The sequence below is a fragment of the Podarcis bocagei genome, assembly GCF_964188305.1.
Source record: "Podarcis bocagei genome assembly, chromosome: 13".
Lineage (NCBI taxonomy): Eukaryota > Metazoa > Chordata > Lepidosauria > Squamata > Lacertidae > Podarcis > Podarcis bocagei.
This window is the reverse complement of record NC_138138.1, coordinates 11,220,338-11,237,308: the sequence shown is the minus strand read 5'-3', so window position 1 is coordinate 11,237,308 and position 16,971 is coordinate 11,220,338. Positions and strand designations below refer to the sequence as shown.

General features: G+C 47.9%; 2 protein-coding genes across 2 annotated transcripts in view; one reads left to right on the top strand and one right to left on the bottom strand.

Moving 5' to 3' along the window:
* Positions 1 to 10,703: 10,703 nt before the first annotated feature.
* CCDC122 (coiled-coil domain containing 122) overlaps positions 10,704 to 16,971 on the top strand; it is a gene marked incomplete at its 5' end in the record, with an annotated part of 31,032 nt that continues 24,764 nt past the window's right edge. Inside the window, one exon of the mRNA XM_081166823.1 lies at positions 10,704 to 10,722. Within this exon, the coding sequence (XP_081022949.1) occupies positions 10,704 to 10,722 (19 nt within the window). The remainder of the gene's footprint in view (positions 10,723 to 16,971) is intronic.
* On the bottom strand, positions 10,807 to 13,950 carry LOC308570618 (uncharacterized protein; the record flags this gene model as incomplete). The annotated part of the gene is made up of 3 exons (XM_081165534.1): positions 10,807 to 11,047; positions 11,437 to 12,539; positions 13,868 to 13,950. 2 exons carry the CDS (start codon positions 13,948 to 13,950, stop codon positions 11,480 to 11,482), a joined length of 1,143 nt encoding a protein of 380 aa, XP_081021660.1. The 3' UTR covers positions 10,807 to 11,047; positions 11,437 to 11,479.

Sequence of the window (16,971 nt, the reverse complement as noted above, 5' to 3'; positions counted from 1 at the left end):
TGGGACTCTCAAGAGTCTCCTCCAGCACCTTAATTCAAAAGCATCAATTCTTCGGCGATCAGCCTTCTTTATGGTCCAGCTCTCACTTCCATACATCACTACTGGGAAAACCATAGCTTTAACTATATGGACTTTTGTTGGCAAGGTGATGTCTCTGCTTTTTAAGATGCTGTCTAGGTTTGTCATTGCTTTTATCTTACTATATAATAAAATTGTAATGCGGTTGTCATGCTGTGGTTGACATGGCAGTCAATAGGTAGCCACAACAGCCCCAGAGTAACAACAGATCAGCAGGCAGGTGCCAAGCAAGCAAGCAGTGTGGGTGGCAGATGGCCCAGGGAAGCTGTTCAAGAGAGGGTGGGAGACACTAATAATAATAATAATAATAATAATAATAATAATAATAATAATAATAATAATAATTTATTATTTATACCCCGCCCATCTGGCTGGGTTTCCCCAGCCACTCTGGGCGGCTTCCAACCGAATATTAAAAACAATACAGCATCAGACATTAAAAACTTTCCTTCAGTTGTCTTTTAAAAGTAAAATAGTTGTTTATCGCCTTGACATCTGCTCTCTGAAGCAAACTGCTCTCCGAAGCACCTCCATCCAGCTGTGAAACATCACCAAGGTACCTCTCTGTTTCTCCTTGCTTTACTGAAATCTCTGTTGTTGTTTGTAATTGCCATTCCCCTCTCTGTGCCCCTTCCTCCTCACCCCCATGCCAAGGCCACTGGTGTTTTGCAGCCTGCCATTTCTGTGGCTCCCCTACCCCATCCTTTATGCAAATCCAAAACTGTGAAGCAGTGCTACAAATCCTCCAATAGAGGCTGCCCAATAACAGCCTTACATTTTTAAGCATATCTCACTATATACAGTGGTACCTTGGTTCTCAAACTTAATCCTAAAACAGCAATTTGACATGAATTTTAGCATCTAACAAGACCACGGATCCATAAAATGAAAGCAATAAACAATGTACTGCAGCCACACAATCAATCAATCAATCAATCAATCAGTGCCTGAACTGGGTTCCACACAATCACAAAAACAAAGTCACAAGTCACAGACCCATAAAACGAAGAACAAGTCACAGTCAAAAAAACAAAAACGCCACACAAACAAAAACACAAACCCCTTCAAAAACAAAAGCACCAAATATAAGCTTCAAATATCACCTCAGAACACTGCAATGGGAAACAGAATGGTAGGATGCAAATTAGCAGCACAACACTCAAACTGGAAGCTCGGGACTCAAAACAGAGCACACTTGGCCTACAAAGCAAAGTTCGCAATTACCTTAATGGCACATGTAAATTTATCCTTAATAGCGATCCCACACTTCTTTCTACCATTCTTATATTTTATATTCTGCTTGCCCCTTTCACCTTCTAGCTATAATTATTCGTGTTTCCAAAGAACGTTAAAAAACCAGAACAATCACTTCCGGTTTTTGATCGTTCAGGAGCTGTAAACAGATGAAAACATGAGCAGGATTATTGTAATAACCTGCAGTCTTATAAGAGTGCATATAATTAAAAGAGTAAGCCAAATGAATTTGGATATGCAGAAGATATTTAAAAATAAATTTAAGGAACTGCAGAAAGAGGGGGAAGGAAGTCAAATTTTGAAATGTGAAATTGATTGTAAAACTAATGAAATGCATAAATTTTAAAAGTATAAACTAAAACTAAAAAATAAAACAGAAGCAGTGAGTGAAGATCTACATCAAAAACGTCAGGGAAATGAGGATCTACATTGAGATCTGCTGCCCCGTGGATCCTGCCTCACCTTGTCTCATGGGTGGGCCGGCCCTGGTTACAATCTATGGGGCATTTAACCTCGGGGGAAAAGGAAAGTAAGCGGTTATTGTGGTCTAGAAAATTGTGTGTGGTGTGGGAAAGGGGATAGATAGAAGTTTTCCTTCTTTTCACAGAATACAGTGGTACCTTGGTTCTCAAACTTAATCCGTTCCGGGAGTCCATTCCAAAACCAAAGCGTTCCAAAACCAAGGCGTGCTTTCCTATGGAAAGCAATTCTGCCCAGCCATTCCTGCATCCACACAGCTGCAAGGACGTCCAGGAATCAGCATCCCAGAAGCTGCCTGCTTCTTCTTGCCCTGCTTCCCAATCAGCTTCCCTCTCTTTATACACGAGGTGTCCTTTGCAGCAGGCAACGCAGCAGAGAGCCATCTTAGTTGCGTTGACAGTGCAAGGGGGGGGGGATAATAAAAAAATTTAAGGCGCTGGAATGCCACCGGGACCATAGAACACCAGTCCTAAAGGATCTACGGTAGCTCCCAGTATGTTTGCAAGCAGAATTCAAAGTGTGGGTTCTGTATACCTGAAGTAGGGTTGTCACCTGGTCCTTAAAAAAACAGAGTTTTAAAATCCCATCCTTGGCAGCAAACTTAAAAGGATAGGAATCAGGCTGCAAAACCTTGTGTTGAGCAAGTCCAGCCATGAAGCTAGCTGCCTCCCCCCTTCCCCTTTGCCCCACTTAAGAAAGAATCTGGTATCAACCTGGGAACTTTAAAAATAAGCTTTACTTAATTTATAATCATGCATCGGTTCACAACAAAATAGGCATTAAAAACTGTACAGGAAAAATACTGTTATACATTTGCAGGAGACCCTAAACACTAGAAATTGATAAATGGTAGGATTTTGATTAATTGGGATATCAATGAAAGTATAGGCTTGCAGAACTGTGCCAGACAAGGAATCCCAGGACTGACTTTTGCAGACCAAGCCGACCAGTCTAGCAAACACACCTGAGCTTGCTAGACACATGACCCAAGGGGAAGTGGGGATGAGCCCCAAAGGTATGGTGGGTACACAGCCTATGGTTTCTTTCTTTCTTTCTTTCTTTCTTTCTTTCTTTCTTTCTTTTTGATTTTATTTTCAATGCATAATTACAATATAAAATACAAAAATAAAACATAAATAAGAAAAATCAAAGAAAAAAGAAAAATAAAGAAAAACAATATCAACGAGAAAACATAACAATACATACATACATTTTGACATCCTTCCACCATTTTTAGACTTGAAATTTTCCATTTATCTTTTTTGTTGTGTTATTTTATTTACATATATGTTACTTCTGGTTTTATGCCTTTTATAGCCGTTTCTTCATTTCACTAACCCTGCAAAAGTCATTCATTACATATCAATATATTTATTCCAGAACAATGCTTTTTCCTGTACTCTTTAACACAGTCCCATTCTTTTATTAATTTTTGATCTGACTGTCCCCTCAAGACTGCCGTTAACCTTGCTGACTCTCCCACTCACATGAGAGCTCATACTGTAACCTGCTTCCTCCACAGGAATGGCGTGGCTCTCATATCCATGTCCTGAGGGACAGAGAGCAAAACGTTTCTCTCTCCCCTTTCTCCAGCCCAGGCAGAATTGCAAGGGGTCAGTGCATCTGGCTGGTAAGGAGATGGTCGGAGTTTGGAGCCCAGCCAGGGCTGGCTGTGGGCAGGATCCTGGCATTGCCGGGGGTTGGACTAGATGACCCTTGGGATCCCTTCCAACTCTACCATGCTATGATTCTATCAAACAGCTAAAAGAAGGGGCGGGGGAGCAAGATGCAGAACAAGGGGAGACACAACCACACACCCCAACAGCACCCTCTGGCCTGACTCACGGTGGACTCATCCCAGCACACTTTGACCCCCCTGATTTTATTTTTCTTAATTCCGCTGCCTGACAACCCAGCAGCCTGGCCCCTGTTTGCCAGCTGATGTCCCAAAGTGCTGCTTTGCAAGCAAGCCTTATAGTGCCCTGCAAGAGGGATGCCTGTCAGATGTTGGTGATAGACTTATCAACAATGTTGAGAGGAAGTTACTCTGAAGGTAAGAGGAGCTCCAAGGCCCATAGAAATAACATTATTATTACTACCATATGTGGTGGTCCTGTCTAGAGATACAAAGATTTTGGAATTAGATTTATGAAGAGATAAAGAGATTGATAGAAACTACATTTAGCAAGAAACCGGAAGAATTTTTACTAGGAATGGTTTCAGATAATATTCCCAATAATAAAACCAGGTTATTTATGTGCGCAATATCAGCAGCAAAGGGTTATAGTGGCAAAACACTGGAAAGATAAAAATACACCCACTAAAGATGAATGGGTAGTCAAATTGTGCTAGTACTTGGAGCTCGCAAAGCTGACAGATGCAATAAGAGATAAACCTAAAAAGATGGTGCCACAGAAGCAGCAGACAAGGTTTCCTCCAATTCGAAGAACATCTCGAGTTATTTTAGAGAGGGAGGAAACCTTGGCTGCTGCTTCTGAGCTAGGCTGGCCGGGGTGGAGCCAAGATGCCCATGTGGAGGCGGAGGCCAGGTTGCGGGAACTTGTAAGATCAGGTAGGAGGAAATGCCCCCTTCCTAGGTCCCCCACCCTCCTGCCCCAGACTGGGGCTAGCGTGGCTGGGAGTGCTGGCTGATGTCTCCTTTGCTTTGCAGCCTGGGAGCCGCTGCATCCTGGGAGGGACTGAAGCCCAGGTGAAGGATACCTGCCTCTGAGGTAATGGGACAGGGGGAAGGAGGGGGAAGGAGATAATGGGACAGGGGGAAGCAGCCCTTAGCGTTTAGAGATCCCTTTAAAGATCCTCTGCTTTAAAGATCCCTTCTTTCTTGCAGGATCTCCCCCCTGCACCGCTGTGGCTGCTGCCCAAGCCTCCTCCCAGAAGACAGTAGGATGTTCCGGCGGAACCATAATAAATGGATGCATTTAGCTGAAGTTGCTAATGTCTCTCATTTTGGTCTGCGTGAAACAGATGATATGCACACTACCTTAGGAAATTGTCTGATCCCAGTTTGTACACAGCCTTTCCATATGGCACATGCCACACACATGGGAAAGTGGTTTTCTAAATGGATTCCTGAAGGTATCATTGGTTATACCAATCTCCATGATTGGGGGCAGGTGAAACAAGGCCCTCTGTCTGCTTCCCTGTAACCTCACTCCTCGCAATGAAGGAACCGCCAGAAGGCCCTCGGCGCTGGGTCTCAGTGTCCAGGCTGAACGATGAAGACCATTGTAGGAAAGAGGTACCTTTGGAACGCCCTCTAGTGACATACCAGCAGCTCCCCAACCCACAGTGAGAGGGACCTGTTCCCTAGATCAGTGTTTCCCAACCTTTTTTGGGCAAAGGCACACTTGTTTCATGAAAAAAATCTCGAGGCACACCACCATGCCAGATGGGGAAAGGTCACTTTTTACTTATGTAAAAAAAAATAAAAAAATAGTAACAGCATAGAAGGTAATGGTTAGGCTAGCATCCCTCTTCCAAATATGCTAGGTTTTTATTTGCAGGGACTGTTCTACATGGGAAAGCATTCAGCACTGTCATTCTCCCATCTGCCATCTGAATTGGTACTATTCTGGGTCAACTTACTCTGCTGCATGTGTAGATGAAAATGGCACCAAGTGTGGGGGAGGGGGCAGAACAGGTTTCAGATACAGGATATTAAGCATACACGTACTTCAGATTGAACTGGTTGCTTGCTTTGCAAGTTTTCATTTCCCAAATGACTGCCTTGGCAAGCGCAATACCTACCAGGCTCAACGCCGGTCTCGCGCTGCCGCTTCCCGCGCTCTCAAGGACCTGGGAGGAGGAAGGCGTGAAGGGAATCCCGAAGGCGCGGAAACCTCGCGCATGCGCAGGCCTTCCGCCTGCGACAGCCCAGTAGGCCGGCCGAAGCGAGCGGCGATGGGATGTGGGAGGGAGCTCGCTCGCTGCCCCGCGTGTGCCTATGTGGGGCACATTACAGCCCCGTGACATCAGCACCACGCAGGCAGCCAGGCAGGCAGACGGCGAGAGCCCCGCGCTGGGCGGCCTCTCCTCTCCTCGCCGCCGCCGCCCCGCCTCTCGCCGCCCGACTCACCCGCCTCCCTCCCACGGCACACCAGGCAACGTCTCGCACCGGTTGGGAAACACTGGTTTATCTCTTTGATGTCTGATGGGAGGGCATTCCACAGGGCGGGCGCCACTACCGAGAAGGCCCTCTGCCTGGTTCCCTGTAACCTCACTTTTCACAGTGAGGGAATTGCCAGAAGGCCCTTGGCACTGGATCTCAGTGTCTGGGCTGAACGATGGTGGCGGAGACGCTACTTCAGGTATACTGGACCGAAACCGCTTAGGGCTTTAAAGGTCAGCACCAACACTTTGAATTGTGCTCAGAAAGGTACTGGGAGCCAATGTAGGTCTTTCAAGACTGTCGTTACGTGGTCTCAGCGGCAGGTAGCAGCGCTCACAGCTTACGGACTGCACCGTGTAACAGGTGTCTGGCCCAGCAGCCTAAGGCGGACAAGCCACTGAAACAGGCATTCAGAATCCATTCATTTCATAAAACCTGCAGGGCTCAATCTCTGTGTTTGTGTATGTGTGTGTTTCTGTTTTGCCCAAGGGTCTGGGGGTGGGAGAGAGCTCTTTAGCATGATGCTTTTAAAACAATTAAATGATCAACAAACAAACCTGATGATACGAATAGCAACGTCAGGTGCTACCGGGGGGGGGGAGAAGGGGGCCTACTCGGAAGTAAATACTGCGTCCAGGCGCAATTAGCGCTGATTTAAGGTGCACCAAGACTGCCTAAAAACCTCAGCAAAGATATGCAACAAAGCGCTTCGTTGCAGAGGGGAGAGTTTGTGCACCGTGGAGGCTGGAGGGCTTCTATTTTACATGCGGGGGTTGGGGGGGCGAGGAAAATGTGCTCCGTGGGGGGGCGGGGAAGGCAAGAAAAGGAGATGAGCTCTAACTATAGGCTCCCACGCTTGAGCAGGCCCGACTTGGTGGGGCGGACCACCCTCTCTCCTGGAGGAGGAGGAGGAAGAGGAGGAAGAGGAGGAGGAGATTCCCATCCACGGCGTGGCCTCCCGCGCTCCTGAACGGGAAATCTCTGCAGCCCAAGACTCTCCGCGAGGCAGCTCCTCCCTTCCTGCCTTGAGCCGCCGCGAGCCGCGCCCCCCTCCCCAGTTATCTGCTGCCTGCCAAGCCCCGCCCCTCTTCATTGTCCTCCCCTTCTGTTTATACACAAAGACCCCCATCTTCTTCCCCCTTCCCCTTCCTCCATCCCTCGCTTTTTTTCCTCTCTTTCCTTTTTTTAAAAAAATATTTTCTCTTCCCCTTCTTTTTTTCCACCCTTTCTTTTTTCTCTTTCTCCCCCCCCCTCCCCACCCTCCTGCCTTCCTGGGTTAAAGGATTTGAGCAATGGGTCTGGAGGTGGAGCTCGTCGGAGGATTAGCCCGACTCGCCCGCCTCCCTCCCACGGCACACCAGGCAACGTCTGGTGGCACACAAGTGTGCCGCGGAACACCGGTTGGGAAACACTGCCCTAGATTACCTGGGGCAGGGATGCCCTACTGTTCTTACTTCCTCAGGTCCTTTTTGGATTCCAGGTCACTGCACCCATCCCTATAGGCCAAGACATGCGCTGGCACCAAGGCCTGCAGAATCCCCTTCCGGACTTTGCAAGGACCATGACCCTGACTTTGCCTCTACTGGCTCATCAGGCTCGCCCTCTCCTCCATTAAGTCCTAATCCTCTTTTAAAGAGGGACACAGTACAAGTTGAGCGTCAACGGGGAATGGGAGAAGAACCTTCCTGCATGAGAGCAGAAAGGAGATGCTCTCGTCCGGAAGTGGGTGGGCCAAGCTTTCTTTGGGAGCAAGGGCAGGGCAGGGGCATTGGGCATCCATTCCCCACGTCTGCCAGGAGGATCCCAAGTCCTCCTTCCTCCACAGGGCCACGCTGCAAGAGATTGTTGTTCGTTGCCACTTCCCAAGCTGAAGGACAAGAGCGAAACTTTGTCATCCATGGCGTTCCTGTCCGGCCTTTCTCCTTCCAAGTCGCTAGAGGAATCCATGCTGCTCGGTGCCTTGCATGTCTCCAGGGATGCCACGCATGATGTCTGAATGTGCCAGTCCCTGACGAGGAGAATGGCATCACCGGCATCCTTTCAATAAAGAAATTGGAGGAAATTGTTGCTTTCGATATGCCGAGGATCAAATAATATTTATTAATAAATGTTGTTAAAATGAAAAAATAATGAGCAGTTTTGTTTCCTTCTCTGCCTTCTCTGACTGCTGCTGGGAGCTCTGCTTAAGAAGGCTGAAGCCAATTCTCAAAAGCTCCTTTGTGTCCTTGAAGCTGCAGGTGAAGTCACTCCCCCGTCTCCCCCTTCAGGCTGCTGTTCAGCAGGTGAAGCTGATTCCTGACCCATGACACTATTCGCTGCCCCAAGGCATCTTCCCATGAGGATTTCCTGTGAAGTCCATGTCCATGAAATTGGCCGTAGCCCACAATTTATTTCTATTATAGCCCAGGTCTGCAAGGCTGGTTTCTCTGGAGGTGTTACAGTGGGTGGTGGACACAACCAGGTCCTTGGGGAGGTTTGTGTGAGGCATCTGGAAATTAGCAAGGCTAGCCAAGCCCTGGCTCCGTTGCCCACCAAAATCGAGGAAATTCTGTTTCTGGGCAGATTGCCAAAGCCCCAACATTCACTCTCCCTTTCCAAGTTGCTTGGGAAGACGGGAATCAGGCATAGCCCAGGTCTGTAAGCTGCTTCCCAGGCCCTTGGAGGGGGTGGTGCGAGGCATCTGTGCCTTAGCAGTACAAACCAAGCCCTGGCTTTGTGGCTCACCTAGACTGAGGGAATTCTGTTTCTGGGCAGCTGGCAGAGCCCCTCTTCGCTGGGCATGGGACTGCCACATGCCCTGGCCTCCACAGGAGACTCACAGTCCCTCTGCGTCTCTGTTCCTTTTGGGCCACCTTCAAACGAGGGCGATGGCAGCTGGACTTGTGAACCTAATCTGAAGAGCTGTCCAGCCCAGCTTCAGGTCCTTCACCAAGTGCCCCCTTCTAGAACCCACCGTCAACCAACTCTCAACTGTCTCCCCCCTCAACATTCACTCTCCCTTTCCAAGCCTCCTCCAATCGTCTCTCTCCACCAGAATTCCTCTCTCTCTCTTCCCCCTCCCTCCCTGCTTGACATTCCCTTGGGAATTCTAATAGCATCACCTTAATAGCATCACCTTAATTGCACACAGTATTGTTATAGATTATGGGGGGATCCCACCAAAAACTAGAAATTAATAGATGGTAGGATTTGGGATTATTTGGGCTGTGAAGGGACAAATACAAGCTACAGAGGAATTCCTGGGCTAGCCTATGCAAAAGGACCTGGCCAAGCAAAGGCCTTTAAGAAACAATTCAAGGCCTTGGAAAGCCTAACTGGAAATGCCAGAGAACTCTGTCTTGGTGTGAGGTGGCAGGAAAAGAGAGGTTTTGAGCAAGGGGTACTGGAAAGAAGAAGAATGAGGAGGAGGAGGAAGAAGAGAGTCTGGAATCTGACTTGGGAAGACTGGCTGGCCTGCTGTGGGGGTCAATTCCCCCTTGCAATGACTCTGCTGTAAGATCTGGATTCCCTCCATGCAGACTGAAGATGTAAACAGGTGAATAAACAGTATTTCTTAAAGCAAGGACATTCTCCGCCATGTCTCAGTTCTCTAAAGGAGAGAGCCTGGAACCCCATGGGCTCTTGCCACCGTTTGGCAGAAAGAGGGGAGACACCTAACATTTGGAACAATGTTTTATACACCCTGCTCCCTGAAACCACCCTGTTTGAAGTACTTGAGCTTTCCGTTCTTGGTTCCTAGGAAACCAGGGAAAGAAAGCTGCAGGTTCCTCATCCCTGTTCTAAAAAGCAGGTGTCTTCCCCCAAACGATCCTGGGAATTGTAGTTTGTCAGGGGTTCTGGGGATTGTAGGTCCGTGAGGGGGAAGCTGCAATGACCCAGATCGTTTGTGGAACATCATGTGCTTTAAAGGCTCATTGGATGCCCTTTTCAACATGGAATTGTCAAGTTGGGAGGGACCCTGAGGGTCATCTAGACCAACCCCCTGTCTCAGCTAAATCATCCATGGCAGATGGCCACCCCACCTCTGCTGAAAAACCTCCAAGGAAGGAGAGTCTACCGCCTTCCGAGGGATTTCTTCCCACGGTCAAACAGCTCTTGCTGTCAGAAAGTTCTTCCTGAAGTTGAGTTGGAATCTCCTTTCTTGTAGCCTGAAACCACGGCTTCAGGTCCTGGGAGCTTCTGGAGCAGGAGAAAACAAGCTTTCTCCCCCCTCCTTGTGACGGCCCTTGAGATATTGACAGGGCTGCATGGCGTGGCTCTCATATCCATGTCCTGAGGGACAGAGAGCAAAACGTTTCTCTCTCCCCTTTCTCCACCCCAGGCAGAATTGCAAGGGGTCAGTGCATCTGGCTGGGAAGAAGATGGTCGGAGTTTGGAGACCAGCCACGGCTGGCTGTGGGCAGGATCCTGGCATTGCTGGGGGTTGGACTAGAAGACCCTTGGCATCCCTTCCAACTCCACCATGCTATGATTCTATTGAGCAGCTAAAGGAAGGGGCGGGGGAGCAAGAACAAGGGGAGACACAACCACACACCCCAACAGCACCCTCTGGCCTGATCCATGGTGGAGGCCAAGCACATTGACCCCCCCTGATTTTATTTTTCTTAATTCAGCTGCCTGGCAACCCAGCAGCCTGGCCCCTATTTGCCAGCTGATGTCACAAAGTGCTGCTTTGCAAACAAGCCTTATATTGCCCTGCAAGAGGGATGCCTGTCAGATGATGGTGAGACACTTGGCAAGCCAAGTGTTCCCATCAGCAATTATGAGAGGGAACTCTGAAGGTAAGAGGAGCTCTGAGGCCCAGAGGAGAGGAGTAGCATAGAAATATCATCATCATCATCATCATCAGCATCACCTGTCCTGGCTTGCCTTGTCCACAGTTGCTGATAGCATGGCAGGTCCTCAGCTGCGGTCCACAGATGATATTTTCTGTTGTGAATAACTGGTTGGTAACTTCCTCTGTGTTTCCAGTGGTACCTCAGGTTAAGAACTTAATTGGTTCCGGAAGTCCCGTCTTAACCTGAAGCGTTCTTAACCTGAAGCGGACTTTCCCATTGAAAGTAATGGAAAGTGGATTGATCCGTTCCAGACAATGAAAAGCACCCCCTAAAACAGCAATTTAACACAAATTTTACTGTCTAACAAGACCATTGATCCATAAAATGAAGGCAATAATCAATGTTACTGTACTATAAAATAAATAAAGACAGTATTTTAGATGGAAAAAAATAACATTTTTTTTCCCTTACGTGCACTGATTGGGGGGGGGGGGGCTTTTATCCATTTCTGCAGTCACACAATCAACCAGTAGCTGAACTGGGTTCCACACAGTCACAAAAGCAAAGTCACAAGCCAGTTCCATAAAATGAAGAACCAGTCACAGTCAAAAAACCAAAAAAGCCACACAAACCAAAACGCCAAAAAATAGCAAAAACAAAACGCCACCCGCGTCCCCAATAAAACAGTAAAAAATGAAAATGTGTTTTTTTCCTTACCTGCGCTGATGTTTGGATGGGGGCGCAGGGTCCTCTTCCACAATCACAATCGGCTTGGATCCCGGCATTCGCGGAGGCCGCAGAGAGCTCCGTAGGCCCCGCGGATGTCGGGGCTTGGCTCCAGGCCCCTGCAGACCCAGAGGATGTTGGGGCTTGGCTCCAGGCCTCTGCAGGCCCTGTGGATGTTGTGGCTTGGCTCCAGGCCTCTGCAGGCCTTGCGGATGTCAGGGCTTGGCTCCAGGCCCCTGCAGGTCCCGCGGATGTGGGGGCCTGGCTCCAGGCCTCTGCAGGCCCCAGGGATGTTGGGGCTTGGCTCCAGGCCTCTGCAGGCCCCAGGGATGTTGGGGCTTGGCTCCAGGCCCCTGCAGGCCCCAGGGATGTTGGGGCTTGGCTCCAGGCCTCTGCAGGCCCCAGGGATGTTGGGGCTTGGCTCCAGGCCTCTGCAGGCCCCAGGGATGTCAGGGCTTGGCTCCAGGCCTCTGCAGGCCCCAGGGATGTCAGGGCTTGGCTCCAGGCCTCTGCAGGCCCCAGGGATGTTGGGGCTTGGCTCCAGGCTTCTGCAGGCCCCACGGATGTCAGGGCTTGGCTCCAGGCCCCTGCAGGCCCCAGGGATGTTGGGGCTTGGCTCCAGGCCCCTGCAGGCCCCAGGGATGTTGGGGCTTGGCTCCAGGCCTCTGCAGACCCAGAGGATGTTGTGGCTTGGCTCCAGGCTTCTGCAGGCCCCAGGGATGTTGTGGCTTGGCTCCAGGCCCCTGCAGACCCAGAGGATTTTGGAGCTTGGCTCCAGGCCCCTGCAGACCCAGAGGATGTTGTGGCTTGGCTCCAGGCCCCTGCAGACCCAGAGGATTTTGGGGCTTGGCTCCAGGCCCCTGCAGGCCCCAGGGATGTCGGGGCTTGGCTCCAGGCCCCTGCAGGCCCCAGGGATGTCGGGGCTTGGCTCCAGGCCTCTGCAGACCCAGAGGATGTTGTGGCTTGGCTCCAGGCTTCTGCAGGCCCCAGGGATGTTGTGGCTTGGCTCCAGGCCTCTGCAGACCCAGAGGATGTTGGAGCTTGGCTCCAGGCCCCTGCAGACCCAGAGGATTTTGGGGCTTGGCTCCAGGCCCCTGCAGGCCCCAGGGATGTCGGGGCTTGGCTCCAGGCAGCGGTGAGGCCTCTAAGAGCTCGGAAAACTTACTTCCGGGTTACAATCGTTCGTAACCCATAAAAACTTGACTTGAAGCGTTTGTAACCCGAGGTACCACTGTACTTATCTGTGTGTTTGCCTTGTACATTTATGAATGTTTATTTTATATTTGGGACCTTAGAATTCTTCTAACACCACGCAAAGTCTGCCTTAAAGATGAAGAACTGTCAGAAGGGGGGGCAGGAGGGACCGAGAAGAGAGAAAGAGCCTTGAAGTGTCCCATCAACAGCCCTGGACAGCACACCAATCTGGCGCACAAATAAGGATGGGCAAATCTGCCAGGTTCAATTTCTCATTTTGCCAATATGAAGTTCAGTTCACCACAGTTCTGCATCAGTCTGCAATAATTTTTCAGTCCTCATGAACATTTGTCAGCATTTTAGAGCAGATTTCTACCGACACACCCATTTTTTGTATGGAATTTTGCCTAGCATACAAATTGTTACAAGCAATTGGTGCTAGTACAATGCATTTGTGCGTGTGTGTGATCTTCACTAATATATGCATGTTTATACGCACTTTACCTAGTAGTTGGTAATATGTTAGGTAAGTGTTTTAGTTTAGCTTTAGAATGGATTATCCTTTTTAATTTTATTTATTTATTGCTGCCTGTCACTCCCTGAGTCCCTACGAGCATTACAACAGAGCGAACTCTCTCATATTTGTGTGTGTGTTTGTGTATGGAATGCTTTACAGATCCATGATTTCATGATGCCAGGCAAATTTGATCAGAGAGCCAGTGACCTGGAGGATAGTTGTGTGAGGGTTTATTTTTGAAAAGATAGTTGGGATTTTAATGCTCTCTACATGAGAAGCCTGATGTTGGGAAAGATGGAGGGCACAAGGAGAAGGGGACGACAGAGGACGAGATGGATGGACAGTGTTCTCGAAGCTACCAGCATGAGTTTGACCAAACTGCAGGAGGCAGTGGAAGACAGGAGTGCCTGGTGTGCTCTGGTCCATGGGGTCACGGAGAGTCGGACATGACTAAATGACTAAACAACAACAACATGAGAAGCAATAAAGAAAGGAGAAATCTACTGGTGTGATTATGATTGAGAGAGGCAAGCCAAGTTGAGAAAAGGATTCCACAGGTCCTGAAAGCATTTGGATAAGTGATGGGGAATGGGGACTGGAACCAAAGGGGCCTGAGGTTAAAACAAAAGTAAAGAGGGGCTGAAATGGCCAAACCTTCCCTGATCAGATTGGAAAACCAGAACCGTGGCTATAAAAAGCCAAGAAACAAACCTTGCCAGCAGGTAAGTCCCCACTGACAGGAGGGGGTGGGAAGGAGATTCAGCCTTGCACCATGACTTTGCATTTGCTGACATGTCTCTAATGGAGTTTCTGGAGAGACCTGTGAACTAAATTGTAAGCTCAGAGATTTTTCAAAGATGGAGATGGTAGTTTAAGTCCCCAGCAGCAAGGTTCCAAATTATCCATTGGTCTTCTTGACATATGAACAATAACATCTTTGCACTGTCCCAGAACCTGAGAATGAAAGTGTGGATCCTATTGTTTGAACAGAATCAGGGGATGGCTTGAATTGTTACAGTCACCCCTGTCAGAATTCAGTTGGAATCTGGAGTGTTGGTAAGACTGCAGGAGCCCTACATTCCGAAGCTCTGAGTTAAGAACAGAACCGGAACCTTTTAAATTGACAGTTATAGCCTGTGGATGGCTTCAAGAAGGATCCTTGTCCTTTAATTCTCCCAACTTAGAGATGTTGAAAGCAAGTAAAAAAAGAGAAGCTATAAAGTCTCGAGAGAGAGAAGGCTCCACTTTACCAGAAGCAAGAGGCATTTTAGGGCATATGTTGGAGGGTATTGTGTGGTTAGGCTATATAAGGGCTGTCCCTTATATTGGTGGGGGGTAGGAATTGGGGGGACTAAAAATTACTTTACCCGGTGCAGAAATGGCTTCCAAGCAATCCATTTGAATGATCAAATAGAAGCGATCTGTAAGTGCAAACATTCCCAAAAGAATATTGAAAGGAAATGATCCCCACTTGCTGAATTTCTGCCTGCCAGAAGGATGGTACAAAATGGAAGGAAGGAAGGAAGGAAGTGTAGCACCCTGCTTGTGGTTAACGCTTAGCTGGAATGAAATATTCAACGCAGCAATAGAGAAATTAAAATAATTATTTATTTGTCAGACAAATAAATGAGAGGCACAGTGGTATATGGTTACCAAGCTCTGGCCTGGCTCCTGCCATTATGGCCAGCCCTTATATTCCCTTAATCCAGCCCCCTTTGCTCCTCCTGTGGCTGCCTCTGTCCAATCAGCCTAGTTGGATTTCCTATTGGCTGATTGCTATATCCAATCCTAAAAGATACACCCACATCCTCCTGTCCTTATATGGAACACAAACAGCTATATATTGTTACATCTATAAATGACAAATAAGTAGTAATATATCTTACATGTGTCTCAACAAGGAATCTTAATTACCAGCTCACCTCTTGCCCTCCCTGCCCTATTGCCTTCTAAAACAAATGGTTAATCTTAAATTTTTATCTTAAACATATGTCAAGGATCTTGAGTTTCACATTAACATTGAAAGATATCCTTCATTTGAAGGTTTCTAAACAAATGTCTGACAGCTAATATATCTGGACAGCATTTGATGGCGTCTTCCTGTCTGGCAGGGGGGCTAAACTGCTGGCTGACTTAATTCCAGGATAAATACAACTCTTCTAGCATTTGTTAAATCCTTTGCATAATTACATTTAAGCCAATATATTTAAGCTAATATATTTCATACATTATCATAGGTAACCTTTTAAAAGAGTAAAAGCTTCTCAAAGTAGAAAGGAAGGAACTCAGTAAAAAAACAGTTTTTAAAGAAGGCTCTTCAGTTTACATTCCCCCCCCTTCAGCCTCCTTTCCAGCCTCAAAATAAAATAGGAAGAAGCTTCTTTTTCCCCAGCCAAGCCAGTTGCCTTTTCTCTCAGTTTAAGAAAGAAACAGTTTTAAAAAGACTTCCCAAAAAAAGCCTCTCTTTCTCTGTCAGCTAGATGCTTCTCCCCATTTGCCTCTGGCCTTAGAAAATACAGCTCAAGGTTTAAGAGAGGCCCATGGTATCATTTTACTATTTACTCATTCCTAATCATGTTTATCTCTGCCTTTTTTATCTTCTATAACATGTAGGGTCAGTGTTCTTACTCAGTCTGTAATTTCAGCTTTTACGACTTTGAGAATTGCTTTCTGCTATCAATCAAAAGGGGCCCCTTGTCTAGGAAAACATTACCAGTGTTTTCTTAAGCAGCTAGCCTTCTTGCCTGGCATGAAACATTTGAAAATCTACTTTTGAAAATCTAAGCCCTCTTTAATATACAAGTCCTGATCAAACATTAATAAAATGCAGGCTTATGCCTGATGCCTCAGAAGGAAGGAAGGAAGGAAGGAAGGAAGGAAGGAAGGAAGGAAGAAGAGATAAGAAGAAATTCTGCTTCCTCATGGAGCTTTGCCTCCAACATCCTAACGGGGTTTGCATAACCCCTCATCCCCCTGAGAGTTCCAATATGGGAAGTTTATGGTGCTTTAATGCCCAGGGAATGGCAGGTGGAGGTGATGATTGATTAAATTTGTATGCCACCCTTCATGCCGGCCATTTCAGCAACAGAACCCTCCAGGTCCGAAGGCCTCCTTTGCACCCTCCATTCTAGAGGTGGAAAGGAGCCCAGAGACCCCTTAGACCCCCAGCAAGAGGCCGAGGGAGACAGAGCTTTGCAAGCGAAGGCTGCTGCTCCAGTAAAGGTCTGGCTGCTTCTGTGGGAGCCATTGGCTCCGCCCACCCCAGAAGTTGATGAGCTCTATTGGCTAGCCTGGAGTGTCAATCACCCAGCTAGGGAGGGAGGGCTCAACTTGCAAGGTGCCTAGCCAGGTAGGCTGCGCAAGACAAGTAGTTTAGGGTGAGGGTAAAAGCTTTTACATTTATTTATTTTTTGCCTTCAAGAATGTGACCAAAGGCACCCCAAAGGGAGCAGGGGACTCTGTGCCCCCGAAAGGGAACCAATCCATCTTTGGAAGGTGTTATGTACAGTGGTACCTCGGGTTCAGTACTTAATTCATTCCAGAGGTCCGTCCTTAACCTGAAACTGTTCTTAACCTGAAGCACCACTTTATCTAATGGGGGCCTGCCGCTGCCGCTGCGCTGCTGGAGCACATTTTCCGTTCTCATCCTGAAACAAAGTTCTTAACCCAAGGTACTATTTCTGGGTTAGAGGAGTCTGTAACCTGAAGCGTATGTAACCTGAAGCGTATGTAACCCGAGGTACCACTGTACTGAGTTGAATAGGATCCAAAATGTAGCAGTCTGATTGGTCCTAGAACAATAGGATCCAGAATGC